Below are 20,830 nucleotides of genomic sequence, written 5' to 3'. Positions count from 1 at the left end.
CTGCAATGGAAGTACTTCTTTGCTGTCAATCTCTCCAACCAAAACCAACGTAATTAGAACATTGAACCCTGCCTCTTACAGTTGATATCACTATCCGGCCGTATCCCCCTCCCACGTAACCACCTGCTGGTGACCTTCCAGGAATTCCTTCCTCCTACTTATCCTCACATCCTTCTCCAGGTCCCTTCCTTAGAACACCAACAGTTCAGTAGAAGAAAGAATAGCCATACGTAACCTCAAAACAAATCCTGACCTAATTATCCTACATGCAGACGAAGGTTCCACCACCACTTCAGCTGTTATGAATCACAGTGACTACCTGGCAGCAGGCCGCTACCAATTATCTGACTTCTCCACCTAAGACTCTGCCAGAGTGATCCCATCCCAGAAGTCCACCACAGCTTCCAATCCTTGCTTAAAGCCTTAGACCCTTCCCAGAACATCTCACCTGAATCCATTTCCCTTCTCATCCCTATGACACCCCACACAACCACCTTATACATGCTCCTCAAAATCCACAAACCCAACAATTCTGAACGCCCCATTGTGGTTGGTTATTGTGTCCCCACTGAAAGAATTTCGGCCCTCATTGAAAAGCACTTCCAACCGATTGCCCATAATGTACCCTCCCATGTCAGACGCACCAGCCATTTCCTTCGCTGACTTTCCAGCATCTCCACCCCTTTACCTCCTGGATCCCTGCTTGTCAATGTTGCCACCAGCTCCCTATACACTGACTTCCCTCATGTCCATGGTCTTACCGCTATTGAACACTGCCCGTCCCGAAGTCCTTCAGACTCCAAATCCACTGCCTCATTCCTTATACACCTTGCTAACTTTGCCCAGACCCACAACTACTTATCCTTTGAAGGGAAGGAATACAAACAAATCAGTGGTAGTCATGGGCACCAACACTGCACTCTCCTACACCAACCTGTTCCTCTCTGATGGCTCCATCCGCACCTCTGTCCACATTAAACCACCGACCACTGGAAGTATCTGCACATTGACAACTGTCATCTCTTTCACACCAGAAGATCCCTTCCATATAGCCTGGCCACCTGGGGACAGTGTATATGCAGTGACAAGAATGCCCTCGCTGAGTATGCTGAGGGTCTTTCCAAGACCTTCACAGGCAGGCGCTATCCCCCCAGACCTAGTCTGCAAACAGATCTCCCGTGCCATTTATTTTATTTATTTTTTCTATCCATCTGTAGACAATATAGATTCTATGGATGTTGTCAACAAATACAAATATATGATACAGACACAAGGGTATATAAAAGTACAGTTGCATTTCCTAAATATAAACTACAATTATCTGTTTTACTGTGTTTCATAATTATACCTTATGTACCACTCTGGTATCGAATGTACCAAAAAAAGCCCCTAGCTCAGTACTTAATCAATCACATTGTCGACAAAATTTTACCCACTTTACAGGTAATCTTTGACAGAATAAAAACACTTTTCTAACAAATAACTTTTTAGGCTATGTCTGAAGGCATGTATTTCAGTTCTATCTTTTATATTCTGTGGAAGTTTGTTGAATAGTTAAAGTCCTTTGTATAGTACACTATTCTGTGTTTTCGTTTTGTTTTTTCTGCTCAGATGTAGGTGGTGACTTGATCTGGTTTCATGTTCGTGTAGAGAACTATTTGTTGGGTACTGATTGATGTTTTTCTTTATGTGTATCACTGTTAGAAAAATGTATCACTGTTAGAAAAATGTATTCACTGGGAACAGTCAAGATTCCCATAGATTTAAACAACTCGTTGCAGTGCATTCTCTTGTTATTATTTGTCATAATTCGGATGGCGCTTTTTTGTAGTTTGAAGATTGTTTGCATATTCTGAGTACAGTAGAGTGTTGATTATCCGAAACGTCGGTCAACCAAATGACCACTTAACCGAACTGTGTACTCGCTCGCACCTGTTACTCTCCCACCCTTCCATCCATCATCCCCCTCACTCCCAAACCAAGTTTCCCACAGTAGTCGCCGCACTGGGCCACTGCTGGCGGAACATTGCTTCTAATGGGGCGTTCACAAGGCACTGCTGACCGGCCAAGCCGTCGGTTGCTGTGTTTCAACAATCAGCACACTTCTGTCAGCTTGGCACTGGCAGTAGAAGTAGCGGCAGTATCAAAGCTGTTCACAGCGCCAGAGTTGAAGTGTGCCGCTCCGCGCAGTTTGAAGGATTGCGAGCCCCCAAGAAGAGCTTCTCACGGTGCAAAAAGTCGCCTTCTGTTCTCTGTTACGACCACTTGGGTGCTGTTGCGTGAAGAAGTGAACTTGACGATACAAAATGCTTAAACGTAAACGTGTTGTCCTTTCTATGAGGGACAAGTACAAGATTATTAAAAGGTTAGAAGAAGATGAATCTGCAACCACTTTATCCAATGAGTACAAGGTGGGGAAGTCAACAATTACGGATATAAAAAAACAAAAGAAGAGCATAGCAAATTTTATAGCTATGATTGATTCTACTGGTGGATCAACAAGCTGTAAAACTATGAAGCTCGCCACTAACGCAGATCTAGATGATGCTGTTTACAATTGGTTTACACAAAAGAGATTGGAAGGAGAACCTATCTCAGGTCCCATTCTGTGTGAGAAGGCAATGCAGTTCAACAAAAAACTTGGAAGGCCTTCAAACTTTAAAGCGAGCACGGGCTGGTTAAATCGCTTCAAGTCAAGGCACGGTATTCGTGAGCCTACAATACAGGGAGAAAAAGTGTCGGCTGATACTTCAGCAGCTGATTCTTTCAAAGTCAAACTAAGGGACATATTAAGGGAAGAAGATTATGCTCTCGAAAACGTTTACAATGCTGACGAAACTGGACTTAACTGGAAAGCTTTATCGAGAAAAACTCTTGTTTTACATCATGAATTAGCTGCACCTGGTCCTAAAACAAGCAAGGACCGTATTACACCTTTGGCTTGTGCTAATGCTACTGGAAGTGACCAACTGCCTATGTTCGTCATTGGTAAAAGTAAAAAACTGTGTTGTTTCAGGCACATTAATATGTCAGTGCATGGATGGATAGTACGATTTTTGTGAAGTGGTTTCTGGATGTTTTCATACCCTCTGTAAAAGCTCATCAGCTAAAGAATAGGAAGCGGGAGAAAACACTACTTTTCCTTGACAATGCACCAACTCATCCGTTGTGTGATATTTTAAACGAAAAAGACGAGTTCATAAAGACAATTTTTCTTCCATCTAACGTAACCTCCTTATTACAGCCCATGGATCAAGGCGTTATTGAGACTTTCAAACAATATTACAGGAAAGAATTGTTGCGTAAGTTATTGTTAGAAAGAGAAGAGGATGGAGGAGAAAGTCTCTTAAGAAATCATAAGAATATTGACTTGAAAGACGTGTCCTACATGATCAGTGCAGCATGGAATAGTGTAAAGGAAGAGAATTTGAAGAAAGCCTGGAAAAAATTTTGGGCACAGAAGAAAATTGACAAGGTGTGATTGAAAATGTCGAACAGAATGATATGTCTGAAATTCTCGGTATGCTAAAAGAAATAGATTGCCACGAATGTGATGAAGAAGACGTTCATGAATGGACGAATATCGATGATGCAGATCCAGGGCACAAAATCATGCAGGACAGCGAGATTGTAAATGTCGTCACTGGATAAAGATGACGCTGCCAGCATCTCATCAATCAGTGCTCCAACAGCTTCTGAGGCGTTCAGTTGTTTAGATACTGTCTTGCAATGGCTTGAAGCCCAAGATGAAAGTGACCAGTTTCAGATGTCTAATGAAAAAGTATGTGATTTAGCTGCTCGTAAGTGTGTAGGCTTGCTTAGACAGACCAAAATAAAGGATTTTTTTTAAACGTTAATTTTGTATACTGTGTGTATTGTTCATGCAAAATGCGTATGTAATATGTTTATATTTTTGTTTAATAAACTGTGCCACATACTACATATTCCTACTGAAGTTGCCTTTGTATGTTACTTTGTAATACTAAAAGAGATGCCAGTCTTTATGAATAAATTTACTGTTCAGTACTTCTTTTTGGCAAATAAACATGTACAGTTCGATTATCCGAACAAACCATTTTTCCATATACCCATGTCCCCCAATTACTTCGGATAATCGACGCTCTACTGTGTTTGTTTCCCAAAAGATTACTCCGTAACAAATGATTGAGTGCACATATGCAAAGTAAGTTGCTCTGGTGGATGAGTTACTACACACCGATTCTATTATTCTAAGGGCATAGCATGCTGATCCTATTGGCTTTCCAAGGGCATTAATATGTTCAGTCCATTTTAGTTGAGCATCAATATACATCCCCAGAAATTTAGTTTTGAGATACATTCTATGTTTTCATCTTTCACTTTTATAGAGTTGCCATTGGATTTTTTATTGATGTGGAAGCTGATACTATTGGTTTTGTTTACATTTAAAGTAAGTTTGTTGTTATCTATCCAGTTGCACATTTGTTTAAGTGTTTCTTCAGCTTTATTGTTTAGTATGTTTTGTGATGCATCAGTGAGTAGGATGTTATTGTCGTCAGCAAACAGTACCATTTCACCAAGTTTAATACTCTTCGGTCAATCATTGATATACGAGGGTCACTCCAAAAGAAATGCACACTATTTTTGTAAAAATACAGATTTCATTCTGCATGTGTGAAAGTTTTACAGTGTGTAAATAAATCCTTCCCGCTTGCTTTCAAACTTAGTTCATCCTGTCCCAGTGAGTGGCGCCGTCGCAGCATGTCTTCAAGATGGCTGCTACACTTGATGTTCGTCAGAAGCAATGTGCTGTCACAGAATTTCTGTGCTGTGAAAACGAGACAGTGGGAAACATGCACAAGAGGTTGAAAAAGGGGTATGGAGATGCTGCTGTCGATCACGGTACAGTTAGTCGGTGGGCAAGCATGTTAGGCGATGAAAGCGGGCACGGCAATATTGAGGATTGTCCTCACAGCGGCAGGCCTCGTACTGCACACACTCCAGACAATGTGCAGAGTGTTAATGAATTGGTGACTGCTTACAGACGCATCATAGTGAGCAAATTGTCACGCTACGTTGGGATAGGGGAAGGAAGTGTTTTCAGAACACTGAAAGTGTTGGCGTTAAAATAGGTTTGTTCCAGGTGGGTTCCCAGGGTGTTAGCAGTGGCTCACAAAGAAACAAGAAAAACAGTATGCAATGAACTTTTGAAATAGTACGAGAATGGTTGAGATGAATTTCTTGGAAGAATTGCGACAAATGATGAAACATGACTCCATCATTTTTCTCCAGAGATGAAGAGGCAATCAGTGGAGTGGCATCATGAAAATTCACCCAAGAAAAAAAAAAATTCAAAACTACACCTTCTGCTGGAAAGGTTTTTCAGTCCCCAAGGATTCTTGCCTGTGGACATCATGCCAAGTGGAACCACCATAAATTCTGATGCATATGTGACGACACTGAAGAAAATGTGTTCGACCACATTGGCAAAAGCAGGATGTTTTGCTGTTGCACGACAATGCACGGCCACATGTCAGTCAAAAAACCATGGAAGCGATCAAAAAAACTTGGATGGACAACAGTGAAACCACCCGCCTTACAGTCCTGACCTGGCTCCATGTGACTATCATCTCTTTGGGAAACTGAAAGACTCTCTTTGTGGAAAAAGGTTTGAAGATGATGACTCCCTTGTGCATGCTGCCAAACAGTGGCTCCAACAGGTTGGTCCAGAATTTTACCGTGTGTGTATACAGACGCTGGTTCCAAGATGGGGTAAGGCAGTTGAGAGGAATGGAAATTATGTGGAGAAATGACAATATTATCCTAAAGGATGTATCTATGCACTGTAAAACTTTCAAACATGTAGAATAAAAGATGGATTTTTTTTTAATAGTGTGCATTTCTTTTTGAGTGACCATTGTATTTCAGAAAGAGTATCAGACCAAGCACACTTCCTTGAGGGACTCCAATGTTAATATACTCTGGATTGGAGAGGTATTTTGTAATGTGATTGTTGTTAGTTTGAGAGATTTCTACCTGTTGCTCCCTGTTTTTCAGGTATGAGTGAAACCACCTGTTTGCTACTCCTCTTATGCTGAGTGCATCCAGTTTGTTTAGCGGGATTGTGTCGTCGACTGTATCAGAAGCTTTGGGGAAGTCTAGGAAGATGCCTGTTACCTGGTTCCCTTTATCTAGTTCTTGAAGAACAATGTTTGTAAATTGAGCTATAGCTGTCTGTGTACTTTTGTTTGGCATGAAACCAAACTGCTCTTTGCACAGAAGATTTTAATTTGTTAGATATCCCCCACCCTCAGACCTTCAATCTTCCCACCAACCCCAAGAACCAACCACAAAGGAATGTCCTCTTTGTCACCCAGTAACACCCCGGGCTGAAATAACTGAAACACATCCTTTTCCAGGGCTTTGATACCTTTCACCATGCCCTGAAGTGAGGGACATCATATCCGACATACTTCCCATTCCTCAATGGTGTTCCGTTGCCTACTCAACTCCCACAACATTAGAGTCTGTCCATGTGCCACTCTCATCCCAACTTCTTGCTACAAGTATCATATCCTTGTGGAAGACACAGGTGCATGACTTGTCCAGTCCACCCAGCCAGCACTTCCTATTCAAGTCCTATCTGAAGTGTAACCTACACCATCAGGGACCAGGCCACCTGTGAAAGCAGCCATGTCCTTTACCAGCTGTCTTCCAGTTATTGCACATCTTTTTATATTGCTATGATTACCAGCCAGCTGTCCACCAGTATGAACAGTCACCACCAAACTGCAGCCAAGAGCAAAGTAGACCAGTATGTTACATAACATGCAGCTAAACATAATGTGCTTCATTTCAATGGCTGCTTCACTAACCGAGCCATCTGGATCCTCCTCTCCACTGCCAGATTTTCTGAATTGTGCAGATGGGAGTTATCCTTACAACACATTCTCACTCCTCTAATTTTTCCGGCCTCAACCTACGGTAACATATTGCCCCCACTGCTTTCATGCAACAGTTTTCACCCGATCTGTCCTTCATCTCCTCCTCTCTGTTTGCCGGTTCCTGCCAATGCACTCGCCCATCTTTCCCCGATCATCTCCTGTTTTCCTCATCTCCCTGCCCTACAACCTCGTGACCCTGCACCTGACAGTGTTCATCTCCCCCCCCCCCCCCCCTTCCCCCCCAGTCGTACACTACTATTTCTTTCCCTTCCCCGCCCCCTCCATATTGCTGCTTGCATCCCACATGATAGTTGCATTCCAGCTCAAGATACTGGAGTTGGGGGTCATGTGTACATGAGATGTGCTTACTTGGGCGTATGAATGGTGTGTGTTTTGTTTTTTATTTATGGAGGCTGTAGCTTAAAACTTTATATAAGTATCTTTTAATGTGCCATTGGGCCCTTAAAAAGTATTGTAAATGCATAAAAAATCTCTAATCAGAAGATGAGGTTCCATTATTCATTCATTAATTATATTTATTGCAAGATGTCATTCTATATATTATTTGCAAGTATTTCTGTACTATCTCAAGCTGACATGCCTTTTTTTTTTGCAAAGAATAGCTTTCTCTGTTACCAACAAAAATGTGTTTGAGCAAAATCATGGTTTACTATTAGGATAATTAACCAATGAAAAAAATAATCTTAAATTATGTGAGGTAAATCACTATTTCATGCACCAATAATAATAAAATAAATATTCATTTTGTCACTCTGTTGCTGCATATACAGGTGTTACCCCGCAGTAATAACCCACTCAAAGCATTATAATGCACATTTGCGTCAGATCCCAGCCAACCGCGTAATCAGTTGCTGATTATCTTGCCAACACCTGCCACATTGTGGGATTGCACTGCTAGCTTGGAATCTGGGTCATTTTCTTGCTCGGATCGTAAATTTTTTCTCACCTAGCCAACTGTTAATGTTACTGCTGCTTGCTCGGATGCATGACAACAAAACATCACTATGTTAGCTGAAGCGATAATGAAGGAATAGGCACAGGCTCGCAGTTGTGTAACAACAGTGGGCTGCACAGGATTAGCCGAGCTGTCTAAGGCACTGCAGTCATGCATGGACTGCGCGGCTGATCCCGCCGGAGGTTTGAGTCCTCCCTCAGGGATGGGTGTGTGTATTTGTCCTTAGGATAATTTAGGTTAAGTAGTGTGTAAGCTTAGGGACTGATGACCTTAGCAGTACGTCCCATAAGATTTCAAACACATTTGAACATTTGTAACAACAGTGGAACTTTACAAGACAATGTTATTTGTGATTTGTTGCACTTTATATATAGGCGCACCAACTAGAGTGTTAATAGCTTTCTCATTGCAGGCAAATAATAAAGAATACCTATCATTTTGCAGGCAAATAATGATGAAGAAGAAATTGATCGAACAACATGGGGAGAATTGGAATCGGAATCTGAGGAAGAAAGTGAAGATGAAGACGAAGATGAAGACGAGGAAGAACGGCAGAAAGAAGATGAAACTGGGCTTGTTACACCAGCTGAAGGTCTTATCACTCCTTCTGGCATAACATCAATACCTGCTGGCCTTGAAACACCTGAGATCATTGAACTCAGGAAAAGAAAAATAGAAAGTGAAATGGAAGGGTAATGTACAGAATTCTTTAAATTGCATGCTACATAAAATTTTCATATGCTTCCTGTAACAATTTCAGTAATTTGCAGTGAAAACATTGTGGTAAACATTTTTAATTGGTGTGAAGAACTTATCCTCATTCTTGCCTTCTTTATTCTAAATTTAGAGCTATACATGCCTTTATTATTCTAAATTTAGAGCTTCTCAGTAGTGCAGTAGTGGGAGATTATTTTGCCCTAGATATTTTTATAAAAAAACCTTAAAGGATAGAGAAACCACTGCTCATATTAATGTTTCCCCTCTTTCTGGTGAAATTTATTGTCTGAAAGGTAAGCAATTGATCATCCTTTTTATATGCCTGTTTATTGATAGCTAGTGATGTATCTTCATTTGTTACTTGCAAGGGAGATGGGAATGAAGATTTGTGTACCTTGTGCAGGCTTCAGAAAACTGACACATAGAGCTGTTGGTAATAAAAAAACTGGCTTTACACAAAGCTTGTGTATCAAACTGTTGTCATTTCAACAGTGCCATACAGCTGTGCAACTTGGGTTTCTGTAGCTAAGACAGTAGGAAGCTTGAGAGTTTCCACCAGCAGACATTTAGACTCATTCCAGAAGTCAAGCAAGAGTACTGTGACACCAATATCCAACAAGTCCTAAAAGTAATAGACATAGACAGTACTGAAACTTCTGGGAGGAGTACCATGTTCTACTTTGCAGTGAAATGTACTCTGTTTCAAGGCCCAGTGGTGCCATTATGAAATTGTAAAAAGTCTCAACCTAAATGTTATAATGAAGATGAGTGACATCATCAAAATACATGAGAAAAACCTACATAGGATCATTAATGTTGACACCAGTTTGTCTCTGAAACAGTTCGTATCGTTGCATATATGAAGAGGACATTGTGCACATAAGGTGCACCAAATGATGTGATTACCGTCATCCACCACTGGGTGCACTGCGTGACAATTTTTGTCCCCAAATCAGATTTAGTAGCCGTAGAAAACATGTATACAATGCAAATTAATACTACAGGCTACAGTTCATTCCAGTATACTTAGTAAATTCCATTTTTGGATTTTTCACCAATGTTGACTGCTCCTTCCAATAATGAAACACGAGTAATGTTTTAAGAAAAGAGAATCAGCCAAAAAGATATTCAGTCATTATATAAGAGAAGCATTGAACAGTCAATAAATGCAGAAACAGAGAGCTGAAGACTGTGGCTCAGCTTTAGAACTCTCTTGTTACAGAACCAACTATGTACAGTTGTGAGACAGAATGACTTGTCATTACATATTTTGAGGAGGTGAAATTCGTAGTACTATGGATAACATACTTAAAAGTACAAGAAACTGTCGTAGCCTTTGCAACTGTTGGTCCCTTCCATGGGGGTAAATGAGAGATAGATTGGGGAAGGTTAAAAACAAAATTTAGATCACTTGGAGCCATGGCTGAGAGCCTTCCATCCGTTGTGAGGACTCGAGTGACCTGCACTTCCTTTTTAATTTTCCTCAACGTCTCTCTTTCCTCCCTGAGAAAGTAAATAATTGTTCTGAATGCTAGGATAGTTTCTTGTATAATTGTATGTCTGTCGCATGTTTTACAAATTTCACTGCCTGAAGGTAGGTACTAGAAAAGCCATTCTGTCTCGTAATTTTGTAGTTACCTCAAATGAATTTTCTTTTAATGCGCAGAGCAACCTATGTGGCATACATTCCCTGTCCTTGTCTTTGAAAGTGATACATGTAATGCTGTGGCACTACACTTTTTTTTATCAACAATGTCAGTTTGCTTTAAAAATGTTTGATATAATATTTGTATGTATTGGAGCAGTAAGCTGCTGTAAAAGTGGAGACATACAGGAGCCTAGCATTGCATGATTTTCTGTTCATTGATCATTTATACAAAAAAAGAAAACTGGAGGAAGGCATATTAGGATATATTGTCCCATTGATAATGAAGCCATTAGACATTGAATTCTAGCTCATGTTGAACAACAGCAGAGAGAAGATTGACTATGTCCCTTTCAAATTAACCATCTTCATTTGCTTGAAGGGACCAAGCAAGGTGGCACAGTGGTTAGCCTACTGCACTCTCATTGGGAGGACAGTGGTTCAAACTTGTGTCCGGCCATTCAGATTTAGGTTTTCCATGATTTCCATAAATCACTCCAGGCAAATTCCGGGAGGATCAGCCAATTTCGTTCCCCATCCTTGACACAGTCCAAGCTTGTGCTCAATCTCTCATGTCCTCGATATCAAAGGGGCATAACCCAATCTTCATTCTTCTTCTTGCTTAAAATATTTTGGAAAAACTGGGAAATATAAATCTAATCAGTCAGGTAAGATTTGAACTCTTACACCTCCTGAACGAAGACCTGTGTCTTGAGCACATCTCCTCACACCGTTGCTATAACTGTTAACAGGCATCAAATAGACCTCAGATTTTTTGTGTGCTTCTCAGCAACATTGGTTTTTCCAGGATCAGGATATATGTACCAACAGATTAAAAGCTTTGACTTTGGTTGTGAATCATCTGTAAATAACTTAATAATGAAGAGCATTGTCTACAAAAAGCAAGAGTGTGTGCTAAAGTTCCAGACCAACACACAATTTTAGTTTTGCGTGAAGTTTTACAACATTGTATTCTGTATTTCATCTTTGTGCCTTTATTATCATATTAGTCAAGTTACCTGTAGGAACCACAATCTTAAGTCTTAAGACATTGTGAACGGCAACAGTTATTTGCAGTGAGCTTATCACTTTAGCTAAACACCATCATAAGACTCAGTTTAGGCTGTTAGAATAAGTAGATCCATATTTGAAATTACAGATTCAAAACTTCAAAAAATTGATAGATGTAGCCTGAGATAATGGTCCAACAAAACCAACCTTACAGAAGTACTTGTAACTGCCTGTAGAAACTTGAGGCAGTTCCTGATTTTTTTTATAGTTATGGTTATAAAATAGTCACTGTGGGTTGCGAAACCTTGCTGATTTTGGCCATTGTGATAGTGTAAAGGCTTAATCATTGACAATCCATATAACAGATTACGTACGAAACTTTAAAAAGAAGTTGTTAAAATTTTTATTAAATATGAGCATAGAAATCTGTGAAAAGTAAAATAATTGAGATCCCTTTATAACTATAGTTTCTATAGAACATACAGATGTTCATTGATTTGTTATTCTTCAGTGGCACCATTCTCTATGGCAGCCACTGTTCTCTCTCACTTGTCAATTATTGGGGAATACAGATAAATAAATAATGAAATTGAAGCAGATTGCAGTAACCAATAGGTATCAAATAGCAGAAAACAATACTATGAACAAGAAATTGAAATGGGAACTGTCATGAGGGTACAGAGCAAAGTTAAAGACATAAAATACATTTATATTACTGTGACATTAGTAAAAGTTTGATAAAATATGTAAGGATGTTCCATAAAAGTTTTGCAGATATTACCTCCAATACAAACAATTTCACCATGCTGAAAATGAGCTACATTGGCAAGAGAACTTGCTGTTGTCATGGTAAATGACACTACTGTGGAATAAAGCACCAAAACACATTTGTGCTTGAACAGTTAGTGTTCTGAGAAGTCAGCTGTTTTCGTTATGAATAATAGCAATGAGGAATAACGCATCAAAGATCATCTGTCTCTCTTGGAAAACAGATGTGGAGGGTGCACATATCACTTAAATTTCCACAAGTTTCTCTAGTTCAATGTCTTTGCTCATATTTTAAAAATGCAAAGACTTAAAAAAATCATGTGTAAACTCTTACATTAGTTGTTAGTGAATAACACTGTACACAATTAAATTACAGTCTTACAAGTACTCCATATTATCTTTCAGTTTATGAATAATGTTTAGTATCCAATATATAATTCATAGGCCCACACCTAATACTGCATCAATTCATAGTGACAGCCCCACTACATACAACAAATTCACACTTTTTGGGTTGAAATCAACATCTAGAATTTCAGAATTACTCACTTCTTTTGCACACAGCCTCACATCCATAGTGATTGATGTATAATAGTATAATTACAGTTTCACTTAAATATGCAAATATTTTCAGTGATCTACTACAATTTTGACAGAACTTTTTTAAAGTGTACAGATTAATATTGTTTTCCTGCAATGTATCTGATGGACTCAATGCAAACCTATGATTTTACACACTTGCAGAAATTCCAGAAATGCTAACTCTGAGCACTGTTACATTTGCTTTGTAACAGTTACAGGTAATACTAATGTTTTTGTGTGCTCAGATATTCCATTGAAATTTCTGTACACTGGAATACAGTTGGCTCTTATATCCCTTCAAGTGTCGGATTGCAGGCATTATTAAAAATGAAAATAATGCAAACCTAGAATCTTGCTCCCTCTCAATTTTGCTAGTCAGAGTGAAAGTGGCCTTCAAGCATTTGGCAACAATTTATACCCTTGATTTCTACCAGATCAACAGTTGCCTCAATCCACATCAGGCAGCGACATTACCTCTGCTAAAACTTGTACATGGAGTTTTAGCTTCACTGGATCAAAATGTAATGCTCATTCATGTTTTATACATTTTTACATACTAGGTGATTATAATTAAACTCTCATTAGCTTTTCCGTATGCATACCCAACTTAATCGGAATGATGTTCAGATTGTGTGCAGAGATATTTATGTCATTAATAGTGTTAATGTCATGACTTGACCGTTACACTGCAGTACTGGTACGACAACATAGGGTTGAAACTCTTGCATCATTCTGCATTACAGTCTCAGACAGTTAACAGAAGTCTGGACAAGGTGTTGTTTTATCAGAACAACAGCAATAGTGCTGTTGCTCTCTGCAAGTACCAACACATTAAAGGTATATGGAGAGGTTCTCTTTTTCTGTCCTGGGGTTGAAGGACATGATCTGTGGTTAAAATTAATTGGCAATTTGAGAACTGCTCCTGAGATAGGCAGATGGCCAGTAGCATCAAAAATTATTGTAATCTGGAATGTAAACATGGTATGCAGTTAATAAGTGTTACCCTCTTGTGTGGAAATTAAAATGTATTTGTGTCAGTGGTTTAGTCTTCATTTCTGTTCCACATGTCCTTACAAATGTTTCCATAATATTTCATTGTCATACAATCACTCATTTTTCATGGGGGCCCTTTCAAATAGTGAAAGCATAATTATAACCACGCTGTAGCTCTTGAAGTTTTGAGTCAGTAAATCAAATTCAGTTTTGGGCATTTCCCCCGTTTTGGTGTTTTTGATCAACCTAAACCCATCTGTTAACTGAAATAACTTGATTACATATAATTACAATTTGAACTGTTTCTAATAAACCTTTTTCAGTGTTAATGATTATTTAGTGCCAATTCTTTAATTTTATTTTCAATGTTAACTTACACTTTATTATATCATACCCGTGTACTCTACTTGATGTCCAATTTCTCTCTTCATCTTCGCCTCCCTTTGCCGTCACAGCACGTAGGGTCCCCTCAACAGACTTTCTACTTTTACATCTTTCTATCAGCAAGTACTTAGAATTTCACTTCAAAGAGATAAGCAATGTTATGGTTTGTTTCTTATTCAGGGGTGAAACACCTGTGCTATACCAGGTGCTTCCTGAGAAACGTGTGGAGCGTGTAGGTGGAGCAATGATGGCCTCAACACACATCTATGACATGACTGGTGCCGGTGCTCAACCACCTCCCGGAGGACAAGCACCAAGACGCCATGAAGGTCCTGGCACAGTGGAATTGGCTTTGGATCCCTCTGAGCTTGACTTGGTGGATACTGAAGCTATGGCTGTGCGGTATGAACAGCAAATCAGAGAGCAGCAGTCGCAGCTGCAAAAGGAAGATCTTTCAGACATGCTTGCTGACCATGTTGCGAGGCAGAAGGTATATTTCTTTATTTGCTTTTATTCTGCTGAATTGTTTTTATGTGCACAGTTCACTATATAACCGAAACAGGCTGTTTATTTCCATATTGTTTGTGATTCGTCTGTTCACGTACTGACTTGGTGATTACATTGGCAATAAAGCAATAAAGCATTTTGTACAAGTGTTATTTTATGTGTATGTATAATGCTCGTATGTTTCATATTTTCAGAATAAGCGGAAACAAAGACAGCAACATCAGGACAATAAACAAGCTAAGAAATATAAAGAATTCAAGTTTTAATAGTGTGAGTGTAAAAAGCTGTTATAGAAATCTATGGACTAGTTCACATTACACAAGCAGATATTGGGATTCTATACTGTGATCATTATTAACTTTCATGCAGTGTTGTGTATATGGCAGTAAGTGACAGTGAAAGCATTATGCAGATTGAGTAAATTTCTCTTCGTAAGTTCACTTGTGAGTTGTACCATGTTATGTGGCATTGTTTTGTGGAAGAATAATAAGAGGATGCTTCTTCATATTAACTGTCGTACTATATATGGCTTATTGTGTTTCTAATGTGATGCACATGTCATTGCTGATGGAATTTCTTTGGTGAGAAATTATCTGTTTTAAAAGGAACAGTAAACTGTAAAACTAATTATAGCTAATTCAGCACTGATAGAGAATAGTGTTTTCCACAAAATAATCGTTCTCTTTTCTTTCACAAAAAATATTTGTGTAAATTGTACATGTGAGTATTGCTGAGTGATCAACCTCATTGTGTCGATGTAGAGATGTGACATTGTGATAAAGCTAAAAAATAAATAAGTAAATAAAAATAAAAAAACAAAAAAACCAAATATCTTTGTGGAAAAAAATTAGACACAAAAAACATCACTAGTAACGTGCAGTGTTACACTAATCAGTAGAGTCCCTGTAAAATATTGGTTTAAGCATGCTGTGTCCATTAATGTCTACTGATCATTGTGTCATTTCATATGCCCCCATGTGCCACTTTGTTGTGTTTAAAAATTGAACAATGGGAAATTCAGGATGAAATGGAACAGTATTATTAAAAGGAAACTTGCTACTCACCATGTAGTGGAGATGCTGAATCGCAGATAGGCACAACAAAAAGACTGTCACAAATAAAGTTTTCGGCCAAAAATAGACCACACACTCACACACACACACACACGCACGTACGCACACAGACGCGTGCGTAAGCACAGCTCACCCACACGACAGCAGTCACGTCTGGGGGAGTTGCATTTGCATGAGTGTGCCTTACTGGTGAAAAGCTTTATTTGTGACAGTCTTTTTGCTGTGCCTATTTGCAATTCAGCATCTCCACTGTATGGTGAGTAGCAACTTTCCTTTTCATTATATTATTAAAAATTGAATAGTATGATACCTGTGACTGAACAGGAGAAGCTTGTGACAAGTTGTTTCCAGTTAGTCGTCGAGGCATTCTTGGATTGGCAGTTGGCAGAGCACTACTTGCAAAGGGCAGAAATGATAATTAGTAGATATTTCTTGAGATTGTTAAAAAATAGAGCCAAAACCTGCTGGAGTTAGGCCCCCTTTACAACCATCCTTCATTTCATTTTTGGGGAGTGGTGAGTTTTATCTTGAGAAATGTTGTTTGTTTGTTTTGAAATGTGGTTAACACATTAGTCTAAATTCTGACCATGTCTAGTAAAATTATTTCTCTTGCTGTTGTTAGTGCCCTGCTATGATTTTTTTTTAACTTCTTGCACACATTATTCAGTTATTGTTTGTTACATTGAATTTCTTCATTTACACAAGACCAGCTCTCCGGATCATATCTTGTGAGCAGATTAATAATATAATACCACAAAAGTTTGGTTCATGCTTACATTCATATTCCTATAGAAAACACAATCATAGGTAATGTGTACTGCTAATGTATTGTAATTTAAGGTTTTAATTGTATTGTAAATGAATTTTTTTCACAGTTGCACGTCTTAAGCACACTAAAGAGGTGGTTATGACTAATTCCAACATGCATCAAATATATATTTTCCCTGCCAATATGAAGGATCTGTTAATTTATCCTTGATTCTCTTGAGAGGCATGGGAACAAGTTCAGTTAGCTCCATTGTACAGTCTGTAGCTTTTACGAAAAAATATAATCACATTAGGAAAAAAGGACTGTATTCTTTACATACCAGTGCTGAAAACAGATAGACATCGATATTGTAATTATATACTGATATACAAATTCGTTGCCTTTTCTCGAAACTGAGAAGAAATTCAAGAGGAAGAAATTTTATAATGACTTACATTGGCAGTGTTAGTAGTTGTGGGTAATGAGTAGTTTCTCAAGAAGTATGCTGCCCCCATCACAGTAATGTGCGAAGTTTTGGTGGAACTTTACAGCATTACAGAAGAGTATATGTAGATTTTGTCAAAACTTATAGAATACCTACAAATTGGGCTAATTTCTGTTGTGTATTACATCACAATTTATTCACGCTATTACCTGAATGCAACCAGTTTTTGAAAAAAAACACTACAAGTTTCAAAGAACATCACAAATCACACAGCTATTTCAGTAATAAAAATATAATAAATAACATACATAGTTGAATTATTTAACAGTCACATGGGTTAATACAGGAATAATCACAGAAGAATACAACATGCAAGACTCTTTATGCAATGTTCTGCAACTGTTTATGAATAAGATAAGCTAACAGAGTTTATTAACAATGGCAGTATTAAAAAAAGGATTGATTGCTACCCACTTTAAAGACGACATGTGGATTTACAGACAGGCACACAAATAAATGATTGCACATTTAGCTTTTGGCCAACACCATCTTCAGAAAAGAAAAAATACGTATGTACAATGTAGCACACATTATTGCCGTCTCTGGCACCTCAGACTGGGATGCATATATCTCTTGTGGTAAAGTGTAACTATGGTTATGTGATAAAGTGCCAAAACCTATTCTTGACTGAATTATTTTCTCAAAGAAGTTACAAAAAGAAGCTCTCATAACTTATTTACATTACCTACAATGACTTTAAATATAACCTCTCAGCAGTTCCAAATTCTCGTCACAAAACATATTTCTAGACAGTAATGTTACATTGTATTTATTATTACTTCTTCAGCAAACTGCTATATGGTAAGAAAATTGTTTGGTATACTGTAGACAGTACAGCTCCCCTCACCTTTTCTACATCAAAAATAGTTTTTTTAGTTTCATAACAGATTGAATACCAATCCAATTCCTCCTTAAGCATTACTCTCTTTAAATGTTCAGACTTGCTACAAAAATTATTCAGTTGAAACATTACTTTATCTCAGACAGTTTCCAAAACTTACAGTTCTGCTACTCTCTCTCTCTCTCTCTCTCTCTCTCTCTCTCTCTCTCTCTCTCTCTCTCTCTGTCTCAAGACATGTTCTATTATAAGCTCGTGAAATGTTAGTATCCTCTTTCATATTCATATTCCTATCAGACTCACTGTAAATACAGTACAAAGCTCCATCTTATTGCTAGGTATAAACATTTACTATGTGACATAACTGATCATCATACACAGTAGTACAGAAAAAGTTTCCTAACACATGGCAACCTAATTATAATCATTATCTTCAAGATAATATAACATATCCTATACCTCCTTAGAGCGCAAAGAAAATCCCTGTGTGTCATCATCACTGGATATACATAATCCTACCTCATCATATCATCATAATACTCGTAAATATTTTTCATTATTTCATTAAAAATGTGCAACTTATTGTCTCCTTATTATAAAATACTCTAAGCATAGTGGATCAATTCTCAGATCATTATCGTCCAGCACATGTTCAATACCTGCTAAAATGACAAAACATACATATTTATGAAAAGCTACTCGCCATATAGTGGAGACTCTGAGTTGCAAATGGGCACAACAAAAAGACTGTCACAAATCAATAAAGCTTTTCGCCATTAAGGCCTTCATCAGCAATAGATGTAGACACACACACACACACACACACACACACACACACACACACACACAAACCACTGTCTCAGGCAACTGAAACCACACTGTGAGCAGCAGCACCAGTGCATAATGAGAGTGGCAACTGGTTGGGGGTAAGGAGGAGGCTGGGACAGGAAGGAGGAGGAGGAGGAGGGATAGTATGGTGGGGATGGTGGTCATTGAAGTGCTGCAGTGTGTGTGTGTGTGTGTGTGTGTGTGTGTGTGTGTGTTGTGTGGTTTCACTCCATTTTGATCACAAACGTCACCTATCCCATCAAAAGCAGGGCTACCTGTGAAACCAGTTGTGATCTACAAGTTAAGCTGCAACCACTGTGCTGCATTCTGTGTGGGTATGACAACCAACAAGCTGTCTGTCTGCATAAATGGCCACCGACAGACTGTGGTGAAGAAACAAGTGGACCACCCTGTTGCTGAACACACTGCCAAACATGACATCCATCGTTTCAATGACTGCTTCACAGCGTGTGCCATATGGGTCCTTCCCACCAACACCAGCTTTTCTGAATTGCACAGGTGGGAACTCTCCCTGCAATTCAGTAGTCACTGGAATAGGTCTGAACGTTAAATATACAATTAACAATAACTTTACTGTAAAGTTTTTACAATTTAATTCCATTTCTTTTAGGAATATTCTTATATACTAATGTCAATGATTAAATAAAATAGAAAGAAACTTCCACATGGGAAAAATATATTAAAAACAAAGATTCCAAGACTTACCAAGCGGGAAAACGCCGGCAGACAGGCACAAGAACAAAACACACAAACACACACACAGAATTACTAGCTTTCGCAACCGATGGTTGCTTCTTCAGGAAGGAGAGGGAAAGGCGAAAGGATGTGGGTTTTAAGGGAGAGGGTAAGGAGTCATTCCAATCCCGGGAGCGGAAAGACTTCCCTTAGGGGGAAAAAAAGGACAGGTGTACACTCGCGCGCACACACACACACACACACACACACACACACACACACGCACACACATCCATCCGCACATACACAGACACAAGCAGACTTATTTAGGCAAAGAGTAAGGGCTATCCTCTCTTCTCGATATCCGCCAGGCCTCAACCTCCACTAATTTCAAGTTGCCGCCGCTCATACCTCACCTGTCTTTCAACAACTTCTTTGCCTCTGTACTTCCGCCTCGACTGACATCTCTGCCCTTACTCTTTGCCTAAATATGTCTACTTGTGTCTGTGTATGTGCGGATGGATATGTGTGCGTGTGTGTGTGTGCGCGAGTGTACACCTGTCCTTTTCTTCCCCCTAAGGGAAGTCTTTCCGCTCCCGGGATTGGAATGACTCCTTACCCTCTCCCTTAAAACCCACATCCTTTCGTCTTTCCCTCTCCTTCCTGAAGAAGCAACCATCGGTTGCGAAAGCTAGTAATTCTGTGTGTGTGTTTGTGTGTTTTGTTCTTATGCCTGTCTGCCGGCGTTTTCCCGCTTGGTAAGTCTTGGAATCTTTGTTTTTAATATAATGTCAATGATTATTTCAAAATATTCTGTTAACTTATAAAATGGGTGTTTGAGTAACCAGTAATAAATCTTACATTTGAAAATATTACTGGTCAGTGACCGAGCAGATGCTGGAAGTTTATTGAAGAGTTTTAAACTCATTATTTTGTGTGAGTTTGCAGTCTTGGAGAGTCTCTGTCTTGGTATGTCGTTTGCCTCTGATGTTGTGGGGATGTATGTTCTCTCTGGTTTCAAACTCATTTAAGTTGCTTTTGACATAAAGCACTGCTGTGTAGATGTATAGATTCACAACAGTTAATATTGTGTGCTTGATAAAGAGGGGGCTGCAGTGTTCCTCAAGCTTATTGCTTGATAAAGAGGGGGCAGCAGTGTTCCTCGAGCTTGACTTTGCTCATTATTCTGACTACTTTTTTTTATTTTTAGAATTTCACTGACAAAGCAAGAATGTTCCCATAACAATATGCCATAGGAAATGTGTGATGAAACAGGACAAAATACGCCACCTTGAGATACTCATCAATGACTACATCTATCAGTCTCCAGATGAGATTACACACTCTTGCTATTCTATTGCAGATATGGCTAATATGTTCCTCCCAGTTTAATTTTGAATCAATGTGGAATCCTAACAATTATACTGATTTGCTTTCAACAACTGTAGTTAAACTCAGAATTAGCTCTTCTATTTTACCAGGATTACATAGGAGTTCATTAGAAGAAAACCAATTCATTACTAGTTCTAGTTTTTCCTGTGTTGCCTGATGCAGTTTTGTTGTGTCATGGTGTGTACTGAGCAGTGTTGTGTCATCTGCATAACACACAATTGAATTTGCTCCTACATTGTAAGGT

The 20,830-nt window shown here is 38.8% G+C and overlaps 1 protein-coding gene across 1 annotated transcript in view; it reads left to right on the top strand.

The window, feature by feature from the left end:
• Positions 1-15,133, top strand: part of LOC126348491 (splicing factor 3B subunit 2-like) — a 113,505-nt gene extending 98,372 nt beyond the window's left edge. The window contains exons 10-12 of the mRNA XM_050002359.1: positions 8,344-8,591; positions 14,180-14,489; positions 14,701-15,133. Coding sequence (XP_049858316.1) covers positions 8,344-8,591; positions 14,180-14,489; positions 14,701-14,772 — 630 coding nt within the window. The 3' untranslated portion in view covers positions 14,773-15,133. The remainder of the gene's footprint in view (positions 1-8,343; positions 8,592-14,179; positions 14,490-14,700) is intronic.
• The last annotated feature ends 5,697 nt before the right edge of the window (positions 15,134-20,830 follow it).

This window comes from Schistocerca gregaria, chromosome 1 (assembly GCF_023897955.1).
Source record: "Schistocerca gregaria isolate iqSchGreg1 chromosome 1, iqSchGreg1.2, whole genome shotgun sequence".
NCBI classification, from domain to species: Eukaryota; Metazoa; Arthropoda; class Insecta; order Orthoptera; family Acrididae; genus Schistocerca; species Schistocerca gregaria.
This window is presented reverse-complemented; position numbering and strand designations above follow the sequence as displayed.